Source organism: Bemisia tabaci, chromosome 1 (genome assembly GCF_918797505.1).
Source record: "Bemisia tabaci chromosome 1, PGI_BMITA_v3".
NCBI lineage: Eukaryota > Metazoa > Arthropoda > Insecta > Hemiptera > Aleyrodidae > Bemisia > Bemisia tabaci.
Window position 1 is genome coordinate 15,018,909 of NC_092793.1, and position 21,186 is coordinate 15,040,094.

The window sequence follows — 21,186 nt, forward strand, 5'->3', positions numbered from 1 at the left end:
AAAATGAGACGAATTTCAACGGAAACTATGATGGATTTTTCTCGTAAAAATTTGAATTGTTCGAGTCAATTTGGCAACTTTGGGAGGGAGTTATGTTCCTTCGTGCTGGGAACGACGACGTGAGAATTAACGGCGCTATCTATCGATCCCGAGTCCGAGAGACATGCATTTAATTTTAAAGTCGTATCACCACTCACCACTCAATCAAGCGGCCTCCTGTGTCCCGTGTCCCGCATCCCGCGACACAACGCGCCCCGGCGCCCCAGCCCGCGCTGAGCAAGCGTTTATAGCAGCTGTTCGCGTGTGGTCGCAGCTTGAGTTGTCAAATCGTCCCGTCGGAAGTTGTATCGACAGTAAGGATAGCTAATACACAGGATTTCATCTGTTGAGGTTTTTTGAAATAGGACCATTGCACGTAGGAGCTCAGTGACAAGAGACCCTCCACTTGCCTCTTGGCGACAGGTGGAAGCTTTTACTTTCGGGGATTCAACAATGCCTTGTGGACAATTATAAGGGAGCAACAGTCATCACCCTAATTTCGGCTGTTGATCTACCTACATGGTGGATGATGAGCTTCGGGTGACGTCATGAGCCAAACAAGTTTCCCAAACTTCGGCCATTTTTGGCTTGTTTGCAAAACGAAACTGCCAACACGTTGTTGAACATTAACCATGTAAGCAAGTCAACAGTTGAATGCTGAAGTCCTGAAAGTAAAAGCTTCCACCATTGCCAAGATACCAGTGGAGGGTCTTTTGTCTCTGTAGGAGATGCCCCGAGAAAAGTAAAATTAGCCTTACTGCATGGTGTCCAGGACCTAAGGCCGAGCTTCGTTGGCTCTTTCACACGGAGATACAACATCCATCGATGAGTCCAAACCGCACCGCCGCGCCGCGCCGGCCAATCAGAAACGCTAAGCCGGACTTAAGTGCATTCGAGACTCGTCTTGAGTGTATTGTGTTAAGTACGATGGAAGGACTAACAAAATTCGGCCGTTGGAATAACCGGGATTCATCAGGAAATGAAAAATTAGGGAAAATCTGGGAAAATGTCCCAGAAACCGGGAATCTCTGCTTCTACCGCTCGGAGTTCATGTGATCGGTCCTGAGCCGCCATTGAACGAAGTTCAGAGGATTTTGCGTGCATTATAGTTCCGTTTGTTTTATTTCATTTTTACTTAGTTCGTTAGAACAGAAATAGGTGTTACTAGAAACTGACCTGCAGAGATGCTGCATTGGCTCTCTAGTACTGTTTCAAAAATTTGTCGGCAAGTATCCTCATACATATATATGACAAGACAGTCTAATAGCGACGTACTATCATTATTTTTTCCGTGCACCTGTTTTTTCTGCTGCCTGATAAATTTGTTCTCTCTTTGTATCAAACCCTGTAACCTAACTGCAGAGGTGTTAATGGTCATAGTTACTTAGGCACAGTAAAATTAACGAATATTACCACTGCAACCCCTTCTTTCAGTTTGTATGGAAAAAAAGAATGATGAATCGTTGGGCAACGTTGGAAAAAATCTCTCTTTGTTTCCCGATTGATGTTGTGTCTTGGATCGTTGACTTGTCGCTCGGTTGGGTAGCACGTTCAACTCCACAGGTCATCGCTCGGGAGCTTTCGGTTTCCATATCCAAAATAACCCGTCATCCCGTCCGGACAGGCTCGGCTGAATTCCGGACTAATTGAAATGTGAGCGAACCCCTCCGAAAATCAATTTCGCGCCGGAATGAATTTTTCAACGAAAGTTCCCAAGGATTCCATTCGCATCGTGACCAGTGGACATTCGCCCGATCTTCGACGAAGGACGTATCTCTTCTCTCGATGATAATGGAACGTACTAAACTACAATCAGTTTAACTGCCTTTCATTTTGTCGGTAACTTTCTCTCATGTTTCATTCTTCATCATAGAACTAATCAACAGACTGATGTCATGAAATTTGCCTTGAAGTTTTCTCAGATTATGAAAAGTGTACTTACACAATTAGACTACATTTTGCAATGGGCCTGTTGCCAACTATTTGCAGGGTGTTCGCAACGAACACCTTGAGAATCGATTCTTTACCATAGCTTCCAATGGGGAAATATCGATAATCGATTGTTTACGCCTCGCCACTGGTCCATGTACGAGTAGAGTCCCTCTATACTGAGAGTCAAGACAATTTGAATCCATTTCTGATTGGTTCCCGTATTTTAGGCCTTCACAGTGTCACAAACGGGAATAAAGATTACAGTTTCACCGATCGCAAAGATTATAATCTGGAATGGACCGGGGAATTACGGGTTCGGCAAGGAACGAACGGAATGAGGGAAGGAACGAAGAAAGGAATTCGAGAATGGGCCGATCAAAGATTACGAAAAACGTTCAATTTCTGTAATCTTTATTCCCGTTTGTGACTCCATGAAGGGTGTTGTCTTGACTCTCAGTATAAAGGGACTCTATGTACGAGCACTCGCGCAAACCTTCCAATCTCTGCGGGAATGGATTTAAATGAGGGGAAAACAGTGTCGCCGGAATGGCCGCCGAAGAGAGAGGAGCGCATTTTTGAGCTTTGCCTCGAGTTGAATAACTTGAGGGAGCACGTCTCTAAAATTACTCACGCGATCGCAGCTAGCGGACAAGAGTCAAGTTCGCCAAGTTCACAGCGCATCCCGATGGGGGAGTTACAGCAGCAGGGAGGAGAGGAGTAAGAGAGGGGGGGAGGAAGCTAAAAGTGGAACTTTCGCCGTTTGTATTTGAATTCGCTCCGGATCTCTGCCGCTTGTATTCCTCGTTGCAACCTCCGATGTCAGATTTGAGAAGGAATGTTGGCTTTCTGCAGAATAGACCGGTACACCGGGCACAGGGAGCAAACACTGCATTGACGGTCAAACTGCAAAAATATTTTATCAAAACTGCGGGCTGATCCTTGAAATTGCAGAAAAATGCAGCACACCTATCAGCTGAAATGGGTGGTTCTTACAAACGAAAGGAGAAAATGATGAACTCAATGTAGAGTTTCTCAGGAATCGTCTTTGGTTTGTCTATTACTTACCTCCTTCGTCTATTGCAACTATCCGTCGCAACCAATCGATTCGCTCCCGTTTCGCTTTGTCTATCGATTTTGATAACCAACCCGCGGTCGCGACTCTCGCAAATCGGCAGGTTCTCTGCCTTTTGAAGGCATGTAGAAAGAATCGATATTTTATCGAAACTGACTTCGATTACGCATAATGAATTCAAGTGGAGGAAAAATCAGAGGCGGATCCAGCAATTCGGCAACACCGAATTTTCACCATTTAAACCTATGCTAAATAATCGATTCTTGTCGGAGCACCTGGCTCCTTTAAGAATCGATTTATTCCAATAGGTTTAAATGCAGGGAATCCGTTGTTGCCGAATCGCTGGATCCGCCAATGGGAAAAACGAAGTTCCAACCCGCGAGAATCACCACCGCTTTTTTGCAACGATAATACTGTTCATCGATCGCTAACCACCCCCCTCCCTCCCTCTCGCAAAAGTTCAAGTGTGCGGTCTGAAATCCATCCGCATGCGTGTATGCTCAAACGTTCAACCCTTCACCTTTTGTTTTCGAACTAACTTTCCCCCGCTCGCGGATGGAGTCCGTATGATATCGCAGTCGCACCCAAGCTGAAAATTAGACGGAGCCTAGATTTATCCGATAACCGGCTTCGGAGCCCCTCTCACCCCCGAATCTCGGAGGGGTGGGAGGGGATTTCGCCCTCCCGCTCTCGGTATCAAACTACATGCGAGCAAGCGGAAGAATCGGGGGTGAGGAGATAGGGAGGAGGGCTATTTTTTATGAGGTTTCTGTGTACATAAGTCTTACATTGTCCGAGGCCCCTAACGACAGCTTGTAAATCCGTAGGGGTTAGAGGGCGTAAGTCGCCCCCACATTGGCGTCACTTTGATATCCTGCACCTTGCACTCTTTCCATACTAGAGAGTCTCCCCTGACCGCTTCGCGGTCCGACCTCCCCGAGCACTTCGTGCTTGAGGCGTTATGCGTTACTCTTATGACTTTACATTAAAGAGTATATATTTTCAAGATTGTCAGGATATTCTCGATGACGACATAATAGCAACATGTTTTCGAAATGAAATTTAAACATTTTCATGGCAATTTAATCATTAGAATATTGAAAGTACAAAATTTTCTGCCTATATTTTAAGAATAATTTCGTGCATAGTTCAATTGAAAAAATCACTCTGGAACTTAAAATTCTTTATGTCAACAATATTTGAAAGAATGTGGTCGAATACTTGCGAATTTACTGTTACAATAACCTCGCAATAATCTTTCAATTATCAATGTAGAAAGCTCTTTCTCTCACCCACTAATTATGAGTGGGGCCCTCGATTCATCGACATATCAGCCATTCTTCGTCCTTATCTGCGTCATTCTCTTTGTTTTCTTCTTCATCGTATTTTTTTCTCAACTTTTTCTACTTCATGTGTTTCCTATTTATATTTTTTTTCTTCGTCTTTCTCATCTTATATTCTTCTATCTTATCGCGTTTTTCGTCTCATCTTCTTTTTGTTCGTCTAACAATTATGTAAGACACCTCTAAAAAATGAATATATTCTACTACTACCAGCACTACTACTACTACTACTCTTTCCCACTACTACTCATACTACTACTACTTCCCACTACTACTCCTTCCTCTCCCGTCACCATCCCCTTTTTGTTCTTCCGCTACATATTTTTTGTCTTTTTCTTATTATTATTATTTTTTTAAAAGTTTTTACTTCCTCTTTTTTATCTTCTTTTTATTTGACTTATTTCCATACCTCGCGTTTCTCCTCTTCTTCCATTAATCGATCCAGGTAAGAGGAGGAAGGGCGCCAAATTTACAATGCGCGCGGGTGACAATTTTCCTTAGCGACGGCCGTGACTCTCTTGGGGTGCTTAATTTGGTTGCGACTCAATGACTGGATACAAGTCGTTCAACGTGGCGACTGCCATGCCATGCCGGGAGGATGAGAGCTTTGATTGAGTCATCGAGCGGGTCGGGGGTCATCGGGTGGGTGCGCGACCGTGGCGGCGCACAGTAGATCCAGTCGATAGGAGAAATCGGACACGGATTTTTCTACTATAACTCCAAATTTCGATGTGTACTTCGACAAATTTTAGATTTTTAGGGGTTCGTTTGTAAAGAAATTTGGAGAGGAAACCACTGTAGGCATTTTAAAACCTCAAAATTTTGTTTTGAGTTATAAGCTTTTAAAGTTTCCACATTTTGTCCGACTTCGCCAAATGACTCATCCCATCGTGCGGCGGCGGCGTGCATCTCGCGGTGTCGTGTCGCCGCGGGGCCGCTCGCCACAATTGATTAAATCGATAAAATAGTCCCTGCGGTTCTGTCCCCTCTTTAATTGCAATTCCTTCCTCCTCCTTTTGTTTGCTTTGCTTTCGTGTTTCCTCCTTTTTTTTAATCCTATTGCATCTGTCTCGCCTGGAATGTCGGATTGTGGTGTCATATGGGGTCATTCGAATGTAACGTAACCTTTTAAGGGGGAGGGAGAGCTTGCCTTACTGGATTTGAATAGTAGGGGGGGGGGAGGTGGTCAAGTCCAGCCCTATACGCAAGCCTTTCACTTCAAGTCTTTTTTTTTTTTAATTTATTAATTGAAGCAACGCGTTTACCTCAAACGAATAAATACTCTATGATAGGAAGTATCTTAAAACTAGATTCATCCTTATTATTTAGGAAATCATTTTTCCTATCACATAACATTACCTTAATTAACGATAAATCTATTAAATTTATTTTCTAATCCGTTATGTAATGAAACTTACGAAAGTAATTATGAAATCATATGTCAAGCTTTTTCGGTTATAAGGGGGATGAGGAGGGTGTCTTAGAAATACCCTAAAAATGGAGAGAAGGGGTCAACAGGTTAGTCAAAGTGCCTTACGTAGGACTTGCCTCTTCACTACTGATTCATAAAGTTTTTTGGGAACCTCATAATCCGATTCATCGAATCAACGCGACAAAAATTGCTCTATAAATACCTTAAAAATGGAGAGAAGGGGTCGAAAAGTTGGCCAAAATGCCTCACGTAGTACTTGCCTCTCCCCTACTGGTCCAGAAAGTTTTTTTTGGAAACCTCAAAATCCGATTCATCGAATCAACGCGACAAAAATGGCTCTTTCTTCGCGAATCGAGATCTCCATTTCCTCGAACGGCGACGAAAGCGTTGTTCACTTGTTCCTTTCTGCTAAACTCTGTGCAATCATCCCTCGACCAAATCTGCCGTGGTAAGAATGAACGCCATATGTGCCTTTGGACATTGCCAAATTTCCTTTAATAGAACTTGGATTTTCAGGAAAACTTTTAAATACTTTTAATCCAATTTTCCAGAGAATTTCATCCGCAATTCAATCTAAAATATCTGAAAATTTTAAGGAGAAACGTAGATCACTTTTTCCCAAAGCAAACATTGTATCGAAAAAAATTTGGGAATGTGCGAACGTCGATACGAAGTTTTTCCTCAGGTTGGCAGAGATAATAACGAGCCGGCGCACAGTGGATCGAGTCAATCAGAGTGGTCGGACATGAAGTGTTTAATTAAAACTGCAAATGATGTTTAATTCGTCATATTTTAAATTTGAAGGGGTGCATCTAGGAGGAAATTTCAGGAGGAAACCAACGGAGCCACTTTTAAAGCCTCAAAGTTTTGTATGAACGGAGTTATGAGCTTTTAAATTTTCCAGATTTTGTCCGACCTTCCCTATTGACTCGATCCATTGTGCGTCGCCGTGCTTCCTACCCGTTTTCTGGCTGACCCGAATGAGCATCAGACACCGCTGAGTGGAGCGGTGAGCGACAAGTGACGTCGCGATGTTATGCGACGGCGACGCGACGATGTTACACAGTGATTCCGTAATTGTTTCCATGATTAATCGAGTGCATCGCGGGGCCCGCTGCAGTTGCCACTTCTCCAAGGAACCGCCGATCCGAGATCGAGAAATGGCGATGTATTTTCTGACCCACCCGCTCACACCCCCTGGAAGGAGTCCGCGCAAACCCCCTGGAAATCCGCGGCTGTTTTATGGGGGAGGGCTGCTAAGTAATGAAATAGGGGGGGGGGGGCTTGTCAATAACTTAGGGGGGAATGACGCCACTGCGTGAAACTGCACAAAAGTGAATCTCGTTTGCAGTGTTTCTGAAAAGTCCCCATTCGTTCAGTTTTATCAAAGACGGCGAACCAACACTAAATACGAGTCTTAAGCAGTAAACGATCATTTTTGATGTTTCTTTCGAATAAATTTCGTTTTTTCAGGGTGTCTACAAGTCTGGAATTTCCGGAAAGTCCGGAAATAGTACTGATTTGTTAAGGGCGGCCCGGAGGTACTAAAAAAGTGCGGAAATTCCGCAAGAAGGTCCGGAATTTTTTCATTTTTTTGTCTGTTTTGTCGCATTGTAAGCGAGAAATTCAAATTTTCGAAGTTCATCGCATTTCGTCAATTGGAGGTACTGAAAAATTACTGAATTTGTCTGTTAAGAAGGTACTGGATTTCTTGGGAATGTACCGAAAAAGTACTGTAAAAGTACTGATTTTAGGCCAGCCTATTTTCGGAGACACCCTATTTTTGATTAGAGAGATTTGTTGCATTGATCGACCCTTCTAATGGACACTTCTTTGAACTAAAATTTTTTTTATTAAAATAATTGTAACCTGATGTTAGCTTGAGCCCAAAGAATGACCATTTTCAGCTTTCGGATCCAAAAATTCCTCGAAATTTTTTGAAATTTCAAATTTTACATCTCTGCTGAGCGTGTTCATCGACGCCGGTGTGACCGGAGTTGGGCTCTCCCACGCGCGCGAACAAAAACGCCAATTATCGCGCAGCGCGCCGTGGAAATCCTGTCCGATCGTCCATCTATCATTGCGCCCCAGATGCTCACGACAGGTATTCGGTTAAAAGGACGCCACCCAACAGGTGCGAATTTAAAAGTTCGAGTCGTTGTCACGCCAAACAATTATTCCCTCAGTCTTGCACTCACTGAGTGACGTTAACAAATGCAGTAATTATAGTTGAATAACGCAAGAGATTTTCGATTATGCGGACTACATTTTGCAATTGGGAACTATTTTTGACACATTCTTCGAACAACATATATGCTCCATTAGTTTCCTCGTTCAGATGGGTGTTTTTATGGATGAGGCAGAAAGCGCATAGCTCCTAATTGCAAAATGTAGTCCATTTAATATAGTCGATTAATCGTGATCGGTTATCTTGCTTAGTTTTGACGATCGATTGCTTTAATTAATCGAAATTCACTAATCGATCAATCGGGGTTTGCTCGGAAGAATAATCAGTGCCAGATGGGCACTGAAAAGTGCAATTTTTTAGGTTGTTTTTTATTACAGAGAAGTTTGAACTCGACTAAATATAGTTTGAAAGTATGTTCTGTCAAAAATTCACGACTCAAATCCAACTTTTAAGCATCAAAAAGTGAGTTTAAACTTCCTTCCCGCCATGAGGTTCCATGTAAATTTGATACATCAAACACGTATTTCTTGAAATAGCAGGAACTGCACTTATGCGCCTTTTCCTCCAAGCCCCTCAATTGTTGTTTTATTACTCGCAACTTTAACATTAAAATCGAAAGCAAACGGTCCTCGAAGATTGCCAGGTGTTCCGAGAATCAGGCGTTCGGCGCATGGCAGTTCGACCGTAGGTATTTTTAGAAATTACCCTTCTCCGTTTTCCCGGGTATCGATGCAGACGAAAATCTCATGCGATTCGTGGAAAATATCGGCGCGCTATGAATCCTTTTGCGTCAGAAAGCATCAACCCCCAGCTTTTCAAGAATCATCGATGGATGCAAGCATAAACTTGGCGTGCTTTGCTACTGTTGTTTCATTTTTTCCCCTCGTACGTATGCAGACAAATAAATGGTCCAGACTAAATGATATTATTTCTAATCATAACAGAATATTGTTTTTCTTATATTCTGAGATAATAAATGCATTAATTACCTGCGTAGGCAGATCGAAAGCATTCAATTGCGCCTCTTACCTTGTCGCGCCAACGTACCTCTAAAACGCGATGCATCTAAACGCGCATCAACGCCGATTTATTGCCTATATCGTTATTTGAAGGAAATTTTAACCGATCGACATTACCGTCGTTTCGTCGCGTTTTCGAAGTGTCAGCTTAAAGATCTTGTTTTGCGTTCTTTTGCCGTATTCTCGGATTTTTTTCTATGTCAGTTCTAAAGCGTAGTATTAAAAGAATCTAGTTCATTCATTCGTGGGGTTGATTTTTTTTTTTTTTTTTTTGATGATTTTTGAAAGTATTTATTTATAATATCAATACGTAACATAAATAGACCTTAAGGATCTTTGGCTATACTTTTAACATTAAATAAGTTATTATGTACGTACATTCGTTTTTTGTACAGTCTTTTTAAGAAGCGGAAAGGAAGGAAGGGAGAAAAGGAGGGGGTACAGATCATATAGGAAGAAAGAGAGAGCAGTGAAAGTGCTAAACACAGTTACCATGAGTAACTTAACTTGATGATGAGTACCCAAAAAAAAGTTGCGGACCGAGATCAACTCATGGAAGTCATCAGTAAATATGAAATCGCTTCCAAATTGTTTCCTATCCTCTCCTCCTTTTTTCAGATAAAATATCATAATTTTTTTGTAAAGGGAAAAGTCTGTCTCAATGTTCTTTCTGTACTGAGTCTAATTCGCTCTACGAAAAGAAACACCGATTTCTGTGACGTAACGTCAACATCTTTGTTTCTAATCTGAGAGATGCTGTGTGCCTTCTCGCGCTCATATTATTTCTGGAATCATCGAGTTAATCATGATCGAAAGTTCAACTTTACTTTTATAAGCTCTTTATTTTTATTCCAAATATCTCGAAACTGACCAGATGTAGGTTGAGATCTCCGAAGGGGTCCGCGTGGGCGAGTTCCAAGTCCCAGTCAAGCGTGAGGGGATGGGCTACATTTTCGGACTCAAGTTCAAGCTTTAATCAATAACCCGCCACCCTTCGAACGCCACGTAACCCAACCCCCAAGGAGCGCTTCGCGTCATCAAAATTTGAGGCTAGACAGGGTGTCTACAAGTTCGGAATTTCCGGAAAGTCAGGAAGTAGTACTGATTTTTTAAGAGCGGTCTGGAAGCACTGGAAAAGTGCGGAAATTCCATTAGAAGGTCCGGAATTTTTTTCATTTTGTTCTCGTTTTTGTCGCAATTTGAGAGAGAAACTTAAAGTTTTGAAATTTTTCGAATTTCGTCAATTAGAGGTACTGAAAAATTATTGCATTTTTCTGTTGATGAGGTACTGAATTCCTTGGGAATGTACTGAAAAAGTACTGTAAAAGCACTGATTTTTAACCTGTTTTGGTAGACATCCTGCTAGCATTGGGCGCATTCTAACAATAAGTTCATTTTCTCAATCGATCGTTGAATCGTTATTGAGCGATGTTGATCGATGTATCGCATTTGTATATCGCATATAATCGATGTATTCTCTTTGTGAAAGCGTGAGTTTTTTTTTTTTTTAAATATTTTAAAGTTTTAATAGTTCCTAACAGCAAAATGCTGCCCAATCGACCCGCCCCGCTCTTCTCAAGTATATTGCGTCAACTCGTTTTGTATACCGCCGCGTCGTTCTAGCTTTGATTATGCAGAGGAGCCGCGAATAAAACAGAGGCAAAGCGTGAATGATCGACTATCGATATCTCCCCATTTGAAGCCATGGTAAAGAATCGATTATTAAGGTGTTCGGTGCGAACACCCTGCTTATCGATCCTTTTCAATAGATTTAAATGGGAGATCAATCGATTTATCGCAAAGCACGCCACGGCACTGATAAAAAAAAGGGAGAAAAGTTGGCGATAAGTTTGTTTCACTGATCGGTCAGCTTAATCGTGTGCTCGAGTGAATCATGGCCGGTCATTGCGTTCTGGTGCAGGATGGATTCAGGGCGTCAGCTGCCTCCGAGCCCTCCTATTCCGTACGCTTTCTACGAGTTCCCAAGTTTGTTGTTGGTTTCCTTGCTCCTCATCGTTGGACTCCTTTCAAGTAAGCAAGTTACTTCTCCAAGAGGCCACACAGTAAGAAATAGTACAGGGTTGCCACAGTCAGGGTATACCGGGAAAACCGGAAAATGTCAGGGAAATTTAAAAAGTCAAGGAAAACCTGGAAATGTTAGGAAAAATGATAAAAATGTAAAGGAAAACTGGGTGTCTACAAGTCCGGAATTTCCGGAAAGTCCGGAAATAGTACCGATTTTTCAAGGATGGTCCGGAGCTACTGAAAAAGTGCGGAAATTTCGCATGGAGCCCGGAATTTTGTTTAATTTTTTTGGCATTTTTGTCGCAATTAGAGCGAGAAATTCAAATCCTTGAAATTTTTCGAATTTCGTCAAATGGAGGCACTGAAAAAGTTCTGAAATTTCTGTTGAGGAGGTACTGAATTTTTTGGGATATACTGGAAAAGTACTGATTTTTGGTCAGCCTGCTGTAGTAGACTCCCTGGAAAATGACGGAAATGTCCGGGAAAAATTTTCAAGCCTCCTTTATTCCCTCACTAGAATAGGTTTGACGTTTCGAACAACAAATTGTCTTTGGAAACTATTTCAAATCATGTCTTTTTAGGCATCTGACCTGACATATCCTCAATTTTGAGGGACCTTCACCAGAATGTGCCAGGGAATTTTATATATTGTATTGAATTTCTATATTGGATATTCCCCGCTGAAGAATCGCTTTTAAATCAACTTGAATAGGGCACTTGACAGGGTAAGAACCCAAGTCTTACCGGGTATGATTTTTCATAAAATTTTCAGAAATAACACGCTGACCAAGTGAACCCATAATTCCCGAAAATTCGGTGTGAAATGCATTCCGGATCTCACTCCGATATTTTCAACGGTGCGTTTGATTCTCCTCAACATCTTAAACATTGATTTTATTTATTAATAAATGAATTAATCCATTTTTAAGTGAATTGATTTTGAAGTGAATTGATTAAGTGATTTAATATTGAATGAATAGGTAAAATTACATCATTCCTCTAGGAAATGTTAAATAACATTCTCTTCACGGCTATAAAGCTCCCGCTAGGGCATTGTGCAAGCGCTGCCCAGCGCCGAATCTTTTGTAAGCGCTTTCACAAGTCCTCATATCAAATGTAGGCAATATTTCCCTGTTTTCCGGTGAGTGTGAAGTTTCGAAAATTGAACACGTCTCAACTTCACGTGAATAGCATAGCGTTGTTTCATCGTCTACAGCTCATAGAAAAAAATGAAGCCGTCGATTTAGACTTATTCCAGATCACAAACTTCACCGTTTGCTCAGGTTTTTTTTTTTTTTTTTTTTTTTTTTTTTTTTTTTTTTTTTTTTAATGAAATGCCCCAAAAATTGTTTTGTACTAAACATATGTGCTAAACAGCGATGTTGGGCACCAGTAATCATTGTTAATCTACGAAATCGGTCATCATTTACAACTGACTCACAGTGGATCGAGTCAACTACAGAGGTCGGACTTGAAATATATTTGACTAAACCTGAAAATTTTGATGTTTATTTCGTCTCATTTTAAATTTCAATGGGTGCTTCTTGAGGAAAATTTTACGAAAAAACCATTGGAACCACTTTTTGAGCCTCCAAGCTTTGTATAAACGGAGTTATGAGCGTTTAAAGTTTCCAAATTTTGTCCGACCTCTCCTATTGACCCGGTTCACTGTGCGGTGTATTCCAGTGCGCACTAGCCCAAATGCGATCCCTTCGAGTTGGAACAGCACCTTAAGACTAACAAAATTAACCAATGAAAATTGATGATAGGGCTCATCGGAAAGGAACGCCCTTACAAGAGCATCAATCTTAATAGGAAAATCAACAACACATGTGACGTATCCGAAATAAGTTGAAAAATGTGTTTTTTCTCAACTAATTTCATCAATTAATCGGAAAGTAGATTGTTATCTACGTATACTAGAAGTCAAGTCGAACCCTAACCTTTGCTCTCGCACGTATGAGTAACACATGAGATAAATTGTTGCTAGATAGTGCTAAAAATCAGCACATTTCTCCATTTTAACCCATGTAAAATATCCACATTTTACTGTACAATCTGGCAATCTTGATGAGATACCGCGTACCGCAGTTGTCTGATAGTGTGTTAAAATCTACACTTTTTCTTTTGAACCTGTTCTAAAAATCTTTTTCCTTGAAAAAATAGTGTTCAAATCGAAGAGAATTTTTTTTTTCTGTCTCTGAGTAGAACGTCCGTAAACAATTTTTCTCTGTTTTTATGGAGGAAACCGCTGATTTTTAGTAGTATTTGCTGGGACTGAGCCGCGTAGCGTGTGTACGGAAGTATGTTGATACGAGCTTATCGTTAGCTGCGACTCTGCAAAAACATTTCACCGTAATTTTCTGAGCAGTTTTCTCCGCATGTGTATGACTTTAAAAGGTATTTGATTCAGTCCGAAATGTAAGTGCGTTTGCGTCAAAATATAACTCAAACTAATGCAGACTCTCATAACGCATGTTCATTAATAATTGTTGGGAATTTTTCTGTGTAAATCTATCTCTAATTCTATTTCTGTCTTGTCTGTTACAGTTTTAAAATGCCTACGATTGTCGGAGAATCCTGTTGTCCTGAAACTCAAAAGAGGTACTGTGGCTTATTAATCATTATTGTGAATTCATTGCAACTTAATAAAATCTAAATCAAATAATTTTTTTATGGAATAATTTGTTCACTGTCTGGTTTTTGTGTTGCTTACACGGCACTCGTAAATAACAATATATCATTGATGACCAAAAAAATAAGTTTTCTTCTGTAATAGTTGCGAGTGTGCTTCTTAAATTGAGTCGTGAATTTCCTTCGTAATTTGATGAATATTTCATGGATTTCTCGAAGTGAAACATTTATTTGTAATGTTTAAACAAATAATTGGTCAGGTCAAACTTTGCAGCGTTACAGTTTAATAATCAAGTCCTTCTTGGTGTTTACCTGAAGCTCCCGTTTTTCCATTTCAAAGTGACAGCCTTTTAAATGTTAACCTCAAGGGTTTGCAATTGTGCAAGTTTTGTAGTTCTAACTAACTGTGTCGCTGCAAAAAAAAAAGAAAAAATCATTTAAAATCATCATTCTACGCATCCCCCCCCCCCCCCCATGAAGGATGCAAAAGCAACTGGCATATACTATAAACTCGTAGACAAGGTATGAACTGGAGCACTGAACAACATATTTTCGCTTCAAAATCATAAGCAGAAAACGATTTACACAACAGAAAGTCTGGAGATAAAAGCTTGAACAATATACATGTGCTTCCAATCAAAATTGGTTTTGTGGCAAAAATACAAATAACGTCATTTTTATAATCTAACTTCCATTTGATTTGGTTAAACTTCTTGTTAGTATCTCGTTCAGGTTTTTATTATCAAACTTCCTATCGTATAAATCGTTTTCTACTGAAGATTTTGAAAAGAAAACATGTGCCTTTTCCTTCTAGTTTAGACCTTGTCTATTGGCCCATTACATCCCCTCCTGCGGGTCGATTGTTGAATCGTTATCGAATAACCTTGATCGATATATTGCATTGTGAAGATAGGGATTTATCGATCGAGATCATTCGATAACGATTCAACAATCGACCTGCTGGAGGAATAAAATGTAAATAATCAATACCGTAAAAGCAGCCTCCAAAGAAATGTATTATCTGTTTCTTCACTCCTTCTCCTTCACTTCCCCTCCTTTCATTACTGCCGTAATTTCATAAAGGATTGAAATGGAAAATTCCACAATTGGTATGGAATCCATACCATAAACTTATTGTAAGGTCAATCTTCCTTTTTCCATCTGTTCCTGAGGAAAAGGCAGCTTGTTATTGGTCTGAGGAAAAGGCAGCTTGTTATTGGTTCTTAACTTAGCCTTTGTAATGTCAGGTAATTCAAATATGGAAAAAAATAAGGCTTTGATTCTTTCAATATTGCTAAGCTGTAAAACTTATCAAATTTTTATCGTGATGTTCTTTTCTTTTTCTTCTCACCATTCAACCTATTTTTTTTTTTTTTTTTTTTTTTTTTTTTTTTTTTTTTTTTTTTTTTTAAAGAAATTTTATTCAAATATAACGTAACTACTACAAGTATTTCCTTGCATGTATCTACATGGTTTAAAACTAAGACTAAACAAATTACATTAATTTTACATGGTAACATTAGATAATACGATGATTATCTAAAAATTATTTTTGTACAATGCTAATAGGAGTGTATTTTTTTTTTTTTTTCCAGATCCAAATATCAAAGCTAAAGTAAGGAGTTACCTCTCCTCTCCAGAGTCGCATGTAGATCGAATAGTGGACAATGGAACTCCCTGTGAAAAAAAATCATCGGTCAACTCGAGTCAACCTGCGAAAAAGGTCGACGACAAGTTTAAAAATCACATTAGCCCCAATGACTCACCAGTGCCTCCTCCATCACAGCATCCTTTGCCTGTCAACGAGGTTACTAGGTCACAAGGCATTGTAGACCTGGAGAATGAGCCAATCAAAAACAGTCACCAACAGCCAAGATTCGAAGCATTTATGATGACGGGCGACCGTGTCTTGAAACTCACACGGAACCAGCAAGTCTCACTCTTGCCCAAACATTCAAGGAAAATTGACTCTTTGCTCAAGCATCACCACAACAACAATAATAACTATAGTAATTACCACTCAGTTCCGACCAGTCCCATAGATATGTCTGATAAGTCTCGGAACAATCATCATCACAGTAAAAAACAAAATCACCAAGAGGTAAGACCTACTTGTTTCATTGAGATATTTCAAGACAGAGGGATAAATTCTTGAAAAGTTGGGCCAAAGTCAGAAATGATCAAATATTTTCAAAGTACCAGACCAAATGGTTAAAAGGTCAAAGGTTAAAATAAAATTTAAAAACTCACTAGTCAGAGAAAATTCGAAACAATCCGACGCGCGTTTCGAATTTTCTCTGACTAGTGAGTTTTTAAATTTTATTTTAATCAAAGTCAGAAAATTTGTATGTTGAACCTTGAGATTTTTCCCTCCGACCAATCAGTAAAGTACCTTCATGTTCTCTCCCTGATCGTCTCTTTGTATCAACCTTTTGAACATGCATGTGGTCCTAAGAAGCAGTTTCTGCTCCCAGGTTCCAGTCAGGAGGAACTAATTCGTATTAAAATTGTGTGTGAAAAACATTTTTATGGAAAAAAATTAAAGTCAAGAGTCGAGAGTTTTTAATTTTTTTACTTTTTGGTTCAGCTGAAATCAATAAAATTGGAATGATCGAAAAACCCTAAAATACAATGACCCAAGAAAAATGTTTGTGTAAAAACGATGTAATGTACCTGCTTTTGCATGTACTTGGAAGTATGTCACATTGTATTTATATTTTTATGACTGTAAAATCGAGTACCCTTCCGAATTAATGAGATTATTCTAAAATCCAAGTCCATAACCTTGAATTTCCAAGGTACCTCTTGAATTCTAAGTCTGAATAAACCTAATATTAATTCTTTGATATTCTGAAAATATTGTAAAATATGATGTGGAAAAAGTGTGTTGTTAAAATTGGTCTGTTTGAGCATGTACATCTGTGAACTCTATTTATTTAATGATCCACTTGTTTACTTTGTCTAGGTTATTTCGTCATCAGCAGGTAATTCTCCTCCTAGCTCAATCGGCACATCCAATACAGCTGCTCCCGTCTGTAGCTCCTCAGACGCCGCCTCCTCATCGTATGTAGTCAGGACCTCCAAGTCTGAAGACCATTTGCAGTTGAACAAAAATTCAAATAGTTTATCTACAGTATCAATTGACTTTGATGATGATGTTACCTCTTCATTAAATACTCTGTTAGACACGAGACCAGACTCTGAGGGCGAAGCTGATCAGAGGGTAAACTTCTTGTTCTTAAATTTAAAGATTATTGCCAAGTGAATTCATTCCCTTGCATTTTCCTCGGTAAAATAACTCTGCTAAAGAGTTTAAGTCAGCAAAATTAATTTAAGACTGGAAAGAAATGATAATTAAGAATTGCACACAAAATTCTCCAGGTATGTCATAATCTGCTCAATATCAACTGCAGCCTGTCATGTTAGGTAGTTGTCATGAATTTACTGGATTATATCTGCTTACTTTAGCTGTAACAGACTATAACTATTTTTTATTATTATTAGACAACGAGTTGTTAAACTTGAAAAATAACTACTTTCATTAAAATAAAATCAGGTACCCTGAAATAACTTTCAATTCTATTTAATGAATTAGCACTCTCAATTTTTTTAGTTGAAATCTCTTTCTATAGTTTTTTGAGGAATTAGGAAGAAAAAAGCAGACAGAAGGCTATTGGCTGCTACAACACTGAAAAAAATAATATGCTATTTTAGCATCTAGGATGTCAAAAATGTGTCTGGTGATCCCAAGATGCTGCCTTTACTGCCCCGCAGTTGAATTTGCATTCACAGGATGTAAAATTAATTGCGGGGGCAGTAAAGGTAGCATCTTGGGATCACCAGACACATTTTTGGCATCCTAGATGCTAAAACAGCATATTATTTTTTTCGGTGAATTTAGTAACAAATAGCATCCTTGCTGCTACAATTTAGGATATATTCCTATCTTTGCAAAAAATTAAAAATACACCCTAACTTGATATTTCCTCTCTCTAGAGCGTGCATTCCAACATTTCTCTCTAATTAAAAAAAAGATTCATTATCATGACTGCTGCTGCTGTTACAATTTTTTCGGCTGCAGCAGTGTAATGTGAGTGATCAAGGGTTTATAGCACTCTGAGGAAAAAGTTGTGTCTTCTAAAAGTTGCTTCCAGCCTCTGAGTCCTAATCAACCCACATCTATTTACTTCCCAGTGCTGAAAAAAAAAAAGCTATGTTGTCTAAGATTTGTTCGTCTCCTCTTTTCATAGGTATGGTCATATCACACAACAGAATCAGGCACAAAAATGAAAAATAGCTCCAGCTCAGTCTCAAATAACTCATCTGATAATAATGCCTCATCGCAGAATCACTCACTATCATCACCAGCATCGCCAACAAGCGTATCCTCTTCAGTCATGTCTTCAACCTCATCCTCATCCTCTTCTCACGAGCGGAAGAAAACGCTCCAAGCTCAATCAAATGCCAATATTGGCAGCACTAATCAAAATATTAGCAGTAGTTTAGTCAATAACGGTGGTGACCTCAGTCAGTCGGAAGCAATCTCGAACATCTCCAGTCCGGACTTCCAGGAGGACTCGGAAATCCTCAATTCAAAAGACTTCAACATTGAAATCTCAGACCCTAGTGATAGCGACTCTACACTCTTGGTCAGTGAATCGACCAAAGGAGGCAGTTGTAGGTTGCAAAGAAATGAGAATGCCCATGGCGACTCCGGTGATCATCGAATAGTGATACAGGTGAGTGAGATTTTTTTTCTTTTATTATTCAATTTTTTCTAGGGTGTAAAAACGTTTTAATGTTTGTTGTGATAATGTGTGGTCAAATATTGCTAACAAATACGAATAAAAACTACTTTGGCAGCTATGTAGCAGGTTGTGCTGAGTTCAAATGAATTGCATGCTCTATTTTTATGATCATCAGACTGTCTGCAGGAGAAGGGAGCTTATTATAAACGCTGAAAAACTCAACATCAAGCTATTGGTTAGACTGCTTGCACTTTTGACGGTTTAAAGTTTGCAATTGAAAAGCACAAAGGTTTCGAAAAAGACTCTTTGAAGCTTTAATCTGCCGTGTTGAACACTCGAAATTCGATAATTGCATTGCACTTTACACCAAGGATCCAGTACCTCTTGCTGATATAAAAACAACATGCGTGCCATTTGCTTCCGTATGCAGATAAGAGTTTTCAAAGATGAACCAGAAATGGTAGTCTCTTATTGTAAAATAGGCAGAAGAGCCGTCACAGGCTCATTTTCAGCCGCAAAAAACCATGGAAATCAATAAAATATTGAGTGGCAACCTGATACCAGTCGTTAACATGCAACCATAAATTGAATTTAAGTTACATTTCATTTTATCCCTCTTGTGTGTTGTCAAATCTACATGTATGTAACACTCTAGACTTGTTGTTTTTTTGTGCATTGGTATGATTTTTTTACTGTAGTCAGAATTAGAGATTATCTTGGGTGGTAGTTATATGTGTGATCCTTTCTGTGCAAGCAGATTCTCATCCAAACTCCTCAACAAAGGTACCCGACACATCAATTAATTTTGAAACTGCTCACAGTAAAAGAAATAGAATGGGACATTTGACTTTAATTTTACAGCTCCTCTGTGAGATAATTCCAGTTGCTGACCGAGTGAATGTTTATCTATTTCTTTTATCTAGGTGAAAGGACGATGTAGTCCAAAAGTTAATTTCCGAAACAATTCACGGAGGGGGAGCCACAAGGAACAAGATTACTCTAGTAGTGGAGAACAACCATCTTACATGGTATGTACTCCGCCGTTTATCTAGCAGAAAAGGGTGAATTTTCAGTTTAAAGTGAATTAACAGTTTCTTACAAAAAAAAAAAAAAGTTTTTTGATCCATCAAAAACATGGTCCCAGCAAATGTAATTAAAAATATCCATGCAGCTTCATGTTTCGTAGTGTCTCCTCGATGTTGTACAGAATGAGTGAAATCAGCCGTACTCTAATATATATTACATATCAATAACATTGATGTACATTATTGTCTAAAAAGTTTTGTTTATTTATTTATTTATTTTTTATTGGATTATCTGTTGAAAGAACATATGCTGTATATTTCCGTCATTCAATCACAACATGTAATTTTGATTTTAAATGTTAAATGCTGCCATGCATACTGGCATTTATCCCTGAGTGGTGTGGAGTATGTTTTTCTGTCTTAGTTGCTAAAAAATAGTTTTGGTGGAATTTGTGTCATAGTTTTTTTTTTTTTTTTTTTTTTTTTTTTTTTTTTTATATTATTTATTTTTTTAATGCTTGTCATCTTAAATGTAAATGAGTTTTTCAGCACTCAAAATGTTTATTTAAATTTCGCATTGAACTTACCTGTTAGATTTATGTCACTATTGAAGGCTCAAAAGTGGCCACCTCTAATTTTGATGCGGTTTTAAGTAATGAACAGCCTAAAGGAAGCTGATGGACAGGTGCTTCGCAGTTTTTGCTGGTGGGCCCTTGAAACTCCCCAAAATGTTGTCTGAAAATGCTTCCCGATGATCATTTGTTTAATTAAGAATGATCTTCGGTCTGCAGCTTACCCTTCAATGGTGGCATAGTGACCCAGCGCTCGCCTTGAGGCTGAGAAATTGTAGGTGCCAGTTCCTGGCCATTATTTTAAGACCCTATTTGATTTTTAATATTATTATTACCAAAAAACTTCTTCTCCAATATCCCCTCCTCACAAGAATGACACATTCTGTAGAGTTATTATAAGTAATTGGCTCCTTTCAATTAATACAAGTATTGGTAAAACGAAGTTAAGACAATTACCTGGTGAGTTTTTCTTTCAGCAGCACCCCATTGTAAAGAATGATTTTGTATAATTTTATTCTTGTAGGGGATTGCCAGAGAAGAAGGTTTTTTCAAATATTGATATTAAACATTGCATGTAACCTTTAAAACGGGCACCTGGAACCTGCTCCCTCTCAGCAGCAAGGCAAGGACTGAGCTGTTGCACCTCTACTGAATGATAAATTGATTGCTAACAATCTTACTTCATGTGGTGGCTGACCTTCAGGGGTCATTTTCAAGCAACTTTTTGGGGGGTTTGACAGGCACATTCGCAGAAACTGAAAAAGTGATTTATGATCAAAGGAAAATTATTAGGAAGTTTCAAGGCATTTGGCTGCATACATTTCAGCTAAAAAGGTAAAAAATAAGAGGGTGTCAGTCAATGGGATGCGCAGTTCGCTAATTCTGATTGAAGCCTTCCTGATCAATTTTTAATGAAAGGGTACAGTGTCTCATTCATCAATTTTATCATAGCAATACTTCCTATCATACAACAGTATATCATCGAACATAACGTAAAACTGTTAATTTATTTATTTATTTTTTTTTTTAAAAAATCAAAACACAAGGTAGACAATATGAAGTCTCACAATGTTCTCTGTCTATATATTGCTATTGTGCACCTCAATTTGTTTTTCTTTTTTTCTATCATTATTATCGTGTCATTCAATAAAATATTT

General features: G+C 39.0%; 1 protein-coding gene across 3 annotated transcripts in view; it reads left to right on the forward strand.

The window, feature by feature from the left end:
* Positions 1-21,186, forward strand: part of Efa6 (Exchange factor for Arf 6) — a 150,892-nt gene that overhangs the window by 114,108 nt on the left and 15,598 nt on the right. Inside the window, exons 1-6 of one of the 3 annotated variants that reach the window (XM_019053417.2) lie at positions 10,914-11,056; positions 13,601-13,654; positions 15,280-15,785; positions 16,650-16,907; positions 17,935-18,423; positions 19,356-19,460. In XM_019053417.2, coding sequence (XP_018908962.2) covers positions 10,948-11,056; positions 13,601-13,654; positions 15,280-15,785; positions 16,650-16,907; positions 17,935-18,423; positions 19,356-19,460 — 1,521 coding nt within the window. In that variant the 5' untranslated portion in view covers positions 10,914-10,947. Of the gene's footprint in view, positions 1-10,913; positions 11,057-13,600; positions 13,655-15,279; positions 15,786-16,649; positions 16,908-17,934; positions 18,424-19,355; positions 19,461-21,186 lie in introns of those variants that run through there. The other 2 variants (XM_019053409.2, XM_019053424.2) reach the window with 2 other exon arrangements.